The sequence below is a fragment of the Anabas testudineus genome, chromosome 24 (assembly GCF_900324465.2).
Source record: "Anabas testudineus chromosome 24, fAnaTes1.2, whole genome shotgun sequence".
NCBI lineage: Eukaryota > Metazoa > Chordata > Actinopteri > Anabantiformes > Anabantidae > Anabas > Anabas testudineus.
The window spans coordinates 13,441,645-13,452,445 of record NC_046632.1 but is presented as its reverse complement, the minus strand read 5'-3'; the positions used below and the strand labels follow the sequence as shown (position 1 = coordinate 13,452,445).

The window sequence follows — 10,801 nt, the reverse complement described above, 5'->3', positions numbered from 1 at the left end:
TTGTCAGTTCTTTACTGAGGCGTTCTCTGGACTCTGATTCTTTAATTTCAAGGCTTAAGATTGTTTAAGAGGAATGTGCAGTACAGGAAACAATAAGCATCTTTCTACCCATAATCTTGTTTTTTTTTTTTCCTGACATCATTAAACATTTTGTCTCATTTGCAATCGATCACACACACATCTCTTCTTAAGTCAGAATAACCTAAACCCCCACTGTGGTGAACACACACACACACACGTTCAGGCATACTGTACAGTACATACTCTATAAACTAGTGTGTGTGCACATAAACACATGCACACGCACAGTAAAACACACGCTTGAATGCCTGCAGTGGATGCTGTAGTGCTGACCTATGGTGCTTTAATCAGACCTTTGGCCGTAAAGCGTCACACTGACGGACGCAGCAGCTTTCACAAAGCCAATTTCCCAGCAGTACAGAAGCAAAAGCATTCGTCTGCCACCATCCTTACTCTAGTATAGTACAGATAGCCCCTCATGACTGACCCCTGTCACTCTTTGCTCCTCCTCTCCATCAGTACTTCATGCTGAGCGCCATGTCCTTTTGTGCTGGAATTCAAAGGAAATGCCACAGATGCACTGTCGAAAAAAGTGACCTTTAAAAAATACAAGATACTCACCGAGGGAGGACCAACTGTCCATTTTACACAACATAATGTCACCAGGCTGCAGAGTGTGGATATCGTCTCTTAATAAAGTTTGAACTTTTAAAACATTTGAAATAATTAAAAACACAACAGCACAATAAAAAGTTAGACTTTGAAGTCTGCACGCTGCACTCAGAGTCAAGTGTAGGTTTACAGTATGTTCTGACAGGCAGGTGATGCTGAAAATCTCTTTTATGGTTTCACAGCAGTTCATGTGGGCTTGACAAGAGCAGAATATCATCCTGTCATGCAGTTGATTTCTCTATCTTCTCCACGCCTGGAGTTTTCATATAAAGCAGTCTGTTTCTAATGGTGACGATTCCAGCTTTGGCGGTCATGTGTCAATGACGTCCTGTGCCGGCGAAGGTTCATGTGGCAAACTTGTGGCGTTGGGCAGAGGCTGGGTGTGACTGACGGAGTTCTGCTGCAGCTCTAGTGCCATGGCGTTCTGCGGGTGGGGAAACTCCTTCACCTGTCTCCGGTACTCTAGAAAGGTGGATGCCTTGGTGGCGATAGCCACCACATTCTTTCCAACAAAGATGGTAGAGACCCGGCTGTCCTGAAACAACACCATGTTGACACCACGTATAAGGATGGTGACTACGTTTATGGTAACTAGGCTCAGGACCGGGTACAGCATCATCTTCTGAGGCGACATGTGCTCCCCCTGCATGCTGATTTCACTGAGCGACACACAAGGCAGGATGAGCAACAGGATATAACAGTAGAAGAACATGAGGCCCTCAGCCCAGATAGGGAGGCCTGTCCGTTGTGGCTCCCACAAGTTAGCTTGGATATCCAGTAGGTCCAGCAGATCCAGAGCTACCCAAAAGAGGCGACTCCTCATGTCCTCTTTCTTTCGGAAAGTTCTTACATATTCCATACTATCCAAAGCCACTAGAACCAAATATAAGCCAGGTACACACACGGATAATAATAAAGTCAAAGCTTTCCGTGCCACTGTCTCCAGACTCTTCCTGTCAGCTTTGCAATTCTGGAAGACAAAGTAGAGTTTGATCTCTAGTACAAAGATGTACAGAAACCAGAGGATCATGGCATATCCTCGTCGGGCGGTACGCACCTCAGCACCGACCCACACTGCGACATATCGCAGCACTATGAGGAAGCATACATCTCCCACCAGCACTATAATACACACTCCTATCTTCCTAGGACCCTGGTTTTGCTCCACCAGGTAGGCGTCCATGAAGGCCATGCTGGTCATGATGACAATGGTGGTCAGGCACACGTGGCGTTTGTCTGGGGGTGGCAACACCATGGTGAGGCACCTGCTGGCTCTCACTCTCACTCCACAGTTTTCCAAAGTAGAACCCGTCCTGAAGGTAAACACAGAACCGTGTTCACTCCAAACTTTGAATATCGGAGAAATAAAAACTAAATATTGACAGTAGCAGTATGTGTGTGTACAGGAGCAAAAGTCCAAATACAGCGTGTGTGATAAGAAACTAATACTGTAAGTCGCTGCACTAGTAGTCCATTGAGGAGGATGCAGAGCTGTGTGTGGAGTCAGCGAAGAGATGCTGGCTGCCGATTACTTTCAGACCACGTGAAAACAGAAACATCACCTCGTTACTCAGCGCACTTCCATTGATTCAGCTCTACCGCTGGGCAGCAGCTACACCAACAGCTCCACAGCCGACATACCATGACGGATAGTAATCCACACACAGTCAAATGGAGAATACTCTGAGAGTGGGCTTGGCCTATTGAACATGTGATGAGATTGTTTTTAGAGGTATTTATTTTTGTATGAGACAGTATAGGAAGTGAAATTGCGGCTTGCCCACGTATTCGTATATGTGCCTGCGCTGCAGCTTAGCATATGTGAGGAATTCCTCTTTGTATACTCCCGTAGATGGTGGTGCAGTGTGTGTGGCTCTTTGCAATTCTGCAAAAGAGAGGAGAAGAGTCTGCAGTGGCCAGAGGCCCCCAGCCGCCATAAATCACAGAGACGGCAGGTCAACGGCCCATGAGGCCTTGCGTCCGACACCGGCTTCTCCAGGGGGAGGCTCTTACGCTGGGCTGAAGATCCATCCTTCCCCCCTCCTCCTGCTACGTGCCAGCCGCTCCACAGCCTAGATGAGGGAGAAATGAAGACGAGACGAGGGGGAGGGCAGAAGAGAAGGAGAAAGAAACCTGTCAGCACTACTGGGCCATATAACACAGTTTTCATTGCCAATGGCTTTCACATATGAGGAGCCAAGTAATGTGTCAGCTTGGCTCAAATATAGCCTGTTCCACTATTGAAGGGACAGAACGTATAATGCACATTTTACAGTGAGAATGCTTCAGGATGTCATTACCTCTCTATTGTCTGTGTCACAAGACATCTGGATGTATGGCTTAATATGCTCCAATAGTAATGTTATTATATTCAGCATATTTGGGGCCAGTAGTTTAATTCTGGGAGTTAAATTAATAGCAGATTGTAGAAGCCAATTTTAAAATCTCATATAGTAGCTAACTACTCAGCACCTCGTTTTCTTTTTCTTTCCGAGATTATTTGGCTCTACATTTTCTTGTTATGAAAGTGTAAATGGGAAAAAGTAATAGCACAGAGTTCTTTTCCTGCCGATATTTTGAGTCAGTTTGGTGTAGTGTCTAAACGGAAATAAGAAAATCATGATGGCAGCGGGCACTGTGTGCATTGGGATTTTTGCTTATAGATTATACTGTTTTCATACGGCACATTTGAAGCACAGAAAACAAAACCCCATCGCAACTATCATGTGTCTGCTTCCTGCCTGCCCAGTCCCTATATGTGAAATATGTCAAACTGTACACTGATAATGATAACCTTGTCCGTCCTTGTGTTTTATTTTACCCATTTCACTTCAAGCTCCCTTCACTGTCTCTATACAACCTATTTTGGTGGAATTATGTTGCAAAGTTTTCTGCTTTGACCTGTTTAGATGTGTGTGTTGAGGCGTGTAATGGCTTGGGTCTCATCAACAGTCCAATTGGACAAAATAGATAAATAAATAAATAAATAAAAAACAGAAAGCCTGTAGCACAGATGCTGAGTGTCTCGCTCGCTAGCAGGAGCCCACCTTGTGCACCGGCTTTATCAGTAAACAACACAGCATGTCTAAATATTAACACCGAGGGAAAAACCAGGTTGGGTAAAAGAAAGTGAAATGTGTTAATTAAGCAGAAACGTCTCCCTCACTCACACGTTTGGTAAGCTTCAGCGGCAACTAGAATTTATCTGTCATACGATATAGTTCATTTCTGTCATTGGATCCTTCAGGCAGAACTCAATGAAATTAGTGTGTCTGTCATCTGACATATGTTTAAATGAAGATATTACTGTATCTTTCAGAGAGCAGAGAGTAAACTTTGCACTTCATGAATATAATTAACCTATTTATTATGTAAAACTATGGGTCATAGCTTTCATGTAAGAGTAGATATTATTTTCCCCACACTGTGGTAGCTCTTGGTCGCTCTGTACTGTAGAAACATAGTGGCACAACATGACAGTTAGTGTGAAAGGGGACCTGCTCCCGTTGTAGATATAAAAGGCTCATTCGAAGCTGGAGAAAGTGCAACAAATCTTATTTTCAGGTGATTACACACTAATGAAAACATGATTGCCTTTTTTTCCATAATAGAGCCCTCTAAATCTTACACACCCCACCTTTAATGTCCTGCCCCAGATGGAAACTAGTTACACTCTCTGTAATGTACAAAGGGAAAGGGAGTGAGAGAGAGTAGATAGGATATATCTAAGAGAAATAATGTTTACCATGCTCTGCATCCTAAGTTTGTTAGCATACCAATATTTGCTAATTTGTAAAGTATGACTAATGGTAATGGGAATGATTTTGTATTTGACAGATTCGAATTTGTGGGAGTAGTAAATGACTTTCTGAGCTTCGGTTTTCAGACTGTCACTCGCACCGCATCATAAAAACCTTTGCATGAAGGTGTAGTGTAGCTGCGCTCTTTATGAATCTGTCAACTCAGCAGAGGATCATGTTTCATTCACAATTCGCAGGCCCAGCCTTTTACATCTGCATGCGTGAATGTCTGTAAACTGGACGAATGAAGATTCACAGTGTGGTTAACCAAAACTTGTTCTTTTTAATCACTTTTAACCAATCAATAACGCATTAGGACTCTTATTACCTCTTTATAAATTGTTGTAGATAACAAAACAAGAAATGTCACAGCCTTATTTACAATCAACAGAGCTCTTAACATAAGCTGAAGGCCACAGCTTAAATGTGTGCACTTTATATTTACTGAAAATCTTCACAAACCTTTTAGTAATATTGATTGGCTTTATTTTAAAAAGACATGCATAACAAATCCTGCCACCACTGTGTTTATTTTTACAAAGTCAAATTCTCGTATTTTGCTCCTATTTTGACCAGCTGAGCTCTTGATATGAGAGTTTTATACATGATAAATAAACATGAGTTTGTTTTCAGCCTTGCTATGTGAAATCACCAAAGCTAAATGGGCTTTTGGGCTTTTTGAAAGAGATTTTTTTTTTTTGCACCAGAAAAATACCTCCCTTGAAAACTATGAACTGCATACCCAGAAAGGATATTCAGAAACAAACAGAGCTTTGGAAGAACTCTAATGGATGCATTGTGCACTGTCAACACCGAATGTGTTGATATGTTACATCAAATAGCATATCAGATCAAAGGCTGTCAACAGAATCCTAGTTTAGGAAGAGCATGGCATGAGAATCAGCCTCATTTGTAATCCAAGCATGGATTTGAATGTTTAAAACCCATTATGTAGAACAGTGCCTAAGTAAGAGATTAAATTCATAAGATGGTGATTAATTGACTGATTAGCAGAATGTTGTAGATCATTAACATGCTATAAGGAAGACTGCTCCCATATATACAGTACATCATTTAAATGCCATTAACTGTCAGAAAAGGGGTTGAGATTGTTTCCCTAATGAACGGCTTACAGCCGGCGTGATAATACTGTATGAGAGGGCTAAATTGGATGACTTGACATCCCAGGAATTGCGACTTCAGCAGTGTAACATCGATGTTATGATGTCATCAGCGTGATTTGGGGCGACACGGGTGCCCTGTGAAGTAACTGATAAACTTTGACGGTAATAGATGATTATGAATCCTTTCTGTCATACAATGGAATGTAGTGCTTTTGTCTAGAGGCGTGAAATTATGAGTGCACTGCTCTATTTTGCATATTCAGTTCAGTATTTCTAATGCTTCAGGCTAAAGATTAGCCCAAGGTGTCACAGCAGATTTAGAAAAGAGAAAAAAAAAAGATGGAAAGAAATGTTGGTTGATATGTGATTTGACAGCTGTGAGGACTTTCATTCCACATCCATGCTCGGCTTTTTCTCTCCCTGTAGGAGTGTGAGACCTCTGTGTACTGCGTGCTGTACGTTTCAGTGCTCCTTATACTGTATGCTTCAATTACAGCGTATTAATTATGGTGCGCTATAAATAGGCAACATGGAGGGCTGTGAACTGGCAGAACAACATTTCTTCGCAGAGGGAGACTATTATTGTGCCTGTGGTCCAGGCCATTATCTCTCTAAACAGTCAGAGCTTCCTCGTCAGGCAGTTATATTAACTGTTGGCCTCCCTGACTGGTCGCAGCAAGGACAGAGGTTAGGACACTAAGTAGCACTGATGGCACAATACTGCTTTTGTTTGTTTTGTTACTTATTAAACCAGTAAAGATCTTTTAGGGCCAAAAAACAAGACAGTATAGTACAACGGTATTTTGGCACAGTATCCGTCCAAATCCAATCAAAAGCATACACACTACGTATTCTTTAAGCACTGCTGTTTCCGGGCTCTGCTTTTGAACACGCATGAAAACATTTTTCCTTTCAAGCGCTGACTTAACTTAATTACTGTCTTCCCGTTAGATTGATGTTTGTCTTTTTTGACACCGGCTTAGAGCTTAAGGACTGGGAGTCGTTCAAGCTGCGAAAAGCTTTTCTTTTAGCACTGAGGTGTTCTGACACTTCATACACCTTGTGAGGCTGTGAGCTAGTACTTGTTTACAACAACAAAATCATTTCATCCTGCAACTGTGGATGCTATGCTTGGTTACCTGTAGGCTTCAAAGAAAACTGAGATGTTTATGCATTTGGGGAGCCAAATTGTTATGCATTCAGCGTTTCATATCATATCTCCAGCTCTGCCTTTTCTCCAGGCTGCCACTCTTCGCCTCTCCTACCTCAACACTCCGAGGACGATCGAATGTTTGCGTCAGTGTTAGTAATATTGCAGTGGGTGCAGGTCTCTGGAGCGGTCCGTTTTGTCCGATATTTATGTCAGGTTGTCTTCATTAGGGCCAGAATGAGACCCATATGTCGTCTTGGCTGCCAGCCATCTCCATCATCTCACCAGGTGTTCTGTGCTCGTCTTTGTGTTACAGTCGGTGCTCGGATAGTTTTTGGAGAGGTGGCAGATTGCTTTGAATTTGCCGAGTACACAGACTACGACACAGCTCAGCTGAACACATGCTTGTACCCTCCCAGAAACCCACTGTAACATGTACATTTACAACGCACGCATCTGGATGCATGCACATACGTACACACATGTGCCAGAGTGCAAGTTGACACACTTGAAGCTTTGCCTGAACGCTCGCTGACAGGACTGCGATCCGCAGGTCACGTCTTTATCCAATCTTTCACAGCCTGATAACATTCACTAAGCACACACTGCAAGCATACATCCTGTTCTGATGGTAACATGGGAAGCTACTATATTCCCAAATCCCCAGATTGATATTAAGTCGTGTGTTATGTCCCCTGCTGGGACCAATAACCAACTAGACTGCATTTGAAGATGTCTGGTTAGATATCTCTTATATGCTCAGCAGGGATTGTATGTTACTGCTCTTAGACTCGGATTCTGTTGTTATCTCTGCATTATAAGCCCGTAATTACTTATGAGGTTGCATTGTCTTGGAAGACTGAAACTAAGGAGAGCATTTTATCACACATTATGGCAGATTAACACTGACCCTCACTCTCTTGCTATGACACATTGTGTGTTTGATTAGTAACAAAGGCTCGTTTCTGCACTTAACAAACAAACTACTTCAGTATGTATTCGAGTTGTCTGCACATTTAAATAGCTGTGGGTGTTGACCAATTGCTGCTAAACTCAAACATGCAGCATATGACAAAGAATGGATAGCTTCAGTGCAGGGGAGGCCACCATAATAGGCATTGTATAGGGTTAGATGTTGAAAGCAGCTTAAAAGTGCTTTCCTCCAACTTGGCCTTCAGCAGCAGAGGCAGGGGCCTTTTCAACATGATAGACGTGTCTTTTTCTCCACTGCCAACTCTCAAATGGCCATAATGTGCGCAGCGTCAATCAAAGTGTATTCTTTATTCACAAAGCTGGGGAGCGGATCAAAGGCATCATGCCACAGTGAGTCATCATCAAAGCGAGGCACAGCCCTCTGACATCCCACCCGGTAGTTAGTCACAGGGGGTGAAGATGACTAGTTGCCCAGTGTATCTATACGTGAGACAAGAGTCTCTCGAATTGCCGTCTCAAATTTATGCAGTTTAAATGACTTTTGTTTAAGTATGTTGCAGCTTTTTATTTATATACAAGGCTGATATCAGTATACAATCAATACATTGCATTACTATAGTGTACACAGAGTCCAGTTTTCAATGCCCATGCTACTATACTATTAGCTTTCGTAACTGTGTGCAATCTCTCACTGATTGTTTATTTCATCTGAACAAGTGAATCATGGGGTTTAGCATCGGCCTCAGTAAGTATCTGCTACTACTTTTTGGTTTAGAGATCTTTATATATTTATCAGACTTTAGCAATAATTAATTTGCGTGGCATTAAAAAAAAAAACTCCATTAAGTCGTGCCTGCTTGTATCTAACATTTTATTTATAACCTCTAATGTCTAAAAAGTGTTAAAATTGTCCTGCTGCCTATGTTTGTTCTTCCTATTTATGCATTATACACTTAAATTCCTGTCACTTAACTTGCCTTGTCAAGTCGGTGACATTTAACACACAGTTGTTTTTGGCTTGTGGAAAATTGAGTTTGTACCGGAGTTCAATTTGACATAGTTTGTAAAAAAATATATCCTAAAAAAAAAAAAATCCTTCTCTTGACACATGGAATGATGTTTTTTGGCATATTGCTGCGCTGAACAGGGTCATGTTGTAGTGATATACTTTTAGCAATTTCCATTAAATGTCAGTGAAATAGATTGAGATTTTAATACATCTGGACCAAAATCGGAAAGTTCTAGCTTCCTGTGCAGGACACGCTACACGTTTTCATGTTTGACACTTGTAAATATGAATAATAATACACTTGTGCAGCAGAAAAAGCTGTAAGCAAATATCACCTTATGAGGTTTTCATCTTGAACATGCTACTACAAAAATTACCTTTTACACAGTTTTGTTTCTGGCCAAACAATCAACACATGCTGAACATAATGAGTCCAATAATTTGAGAAAAATGGAAAATTGTCAGTGGATTTTAACTAGCGACCAGTGAATCGATCCATTGTTCATATAAGAATATCGATTAGCACTGCTTTAAACATAAAACACTATATATATAAATATACTTTATTACCTGTGTGCTTAAGCCTGAAATGCTGCTGACAGCTCTGATCAGAGAAACATAACATCTTCCTCAAGAAAAAGAGTTTTGGGACTTAAACCCAAGTAATAACAATTAACAATTCCTGAATAATTAGGTTTAGCTTCCTTTTAATCCTTTATTTTGTAGATGTTGATGAAAACACACCTTCAAGCGCATACTGTAACTATCCCTCACAATGATAATTGGATTGTCCCTTCAAGTGATTCTTGGACGCCCCTTTAATTTTTAAAATTGAGGATCACAAAAGAGCCTTAAGTGCCGCAGTGATTACCATTACCCGTCGTCTATACACACATACACAAACACACATACTCAGACGTTTTCTGATGCTGTTCCATGGTAGCAACGCTGTTACACACTCCTCTAGCTTCACCGATACAAGAGTTCAACAAGGTATTGATTTGCACATGTGGTACCAGCTCTCATACTCATTTTGCTAATGATAATTTGTGTGTATGATCACCCAGGGATAGAAGGGATTTTTATCCACTGGTTTTTCAGAGAGATCCATTTAATCTTTGTGTCAATACTCCCCCCCCTCTTGAGCTCACTCTTTTGCCGTGCCGTGCAGTTCCTCCTGCTGTGTTCACTGTCACCATTTCTAATCTGTTCACCCTAACGGAGGTGTCATCCATACCTCATTCTAGTCACGCTCCCTTTTTGTTTGCTCTCCATTCCACTTGAGGGTAAAATGACTTCGGAGAGACATCAAACTCACAGGTCATATTCAGTATTTAGCATTTTTGTTTTGAATTTATGCAGAAAGTAGTGGCTGAAACGTATTTAGTAAGAATCTCCCTGATTTCTGTATCAATTAAACACCCACTCACCCTGCTGTGCCCACTAATTTGCATAAAACAGATGTTCACTGGCAGGTAAAAGGGCAAGACCAGTCACCTTCATGCAGCATCCTCAAAGGGAAAAAGTAACAAGGGAAAATGAGCAAGAAGTTGAGAATGAGGGAAAGAGTGAGGGAGTGATGCAGGAGGGCAATGGTTGATGTCCACGTGATTGAATAAAAAGCAAAAGAGATATGATACATGGGAAAATGTGAAGTGCTGCTAATGAGCTGGGAGTTAAAACGGATAACTTTGCAGAGGAAACAGATTTAAATATCACCAGTGAGGGATTTATGATGAAAGTGTAAAAAACAGGCAGCAAAAAGCAAAAAATTTGCTTTCTTCAAGTTGTCGAATCAGTAAATAAAGACAAATCTATTCATGGTGTAAGAAATGCTCCTCACAAGCGTGAGAGCTTTTTAAAGCAGGATACAGGATCATTTACCTTAAGTGGAGATGTTTTGCAGCGAACAAGGGTGTTTGTCACATTCTATTCATGTGCTTCCTAATACATTGGTGAGGTGAAAGCGTGCATTTGACAACGTTGCAAAACTTTGAACGTGTCTCACAGGCAGGGTATTTGCTGAAGACGACTCCTACATTGCATGATAATGAAAAGGAAAACAACATTTCACTCAGGATTAGACAGTTGT

The 10,801-nt window shown here is 41.4% G+C and overlaps 1 protein-coding gene across 1 annotated transcript; it reads right to left on the bottom strand.

Annotated features, from left to right (window-relative positions):
• Nucleotides 1-1,003: 1,003 nt before the first annotated feature.
• On the bottom strand, nt 1,004-1,948 carry tmem121ab (transmembrane protein 121Ab). The gene has a single exon (XM_026341896.1). It carries the CDS (start codon nt 1,946-1,948, stop codon nt 1,004-1,006), a length of 945 nt encoding a protein of 314 aa, XP_026197681.1.
• Between the last annotated feature and the right edge of the window lie 8,853 nt (nt 1,949-10,801).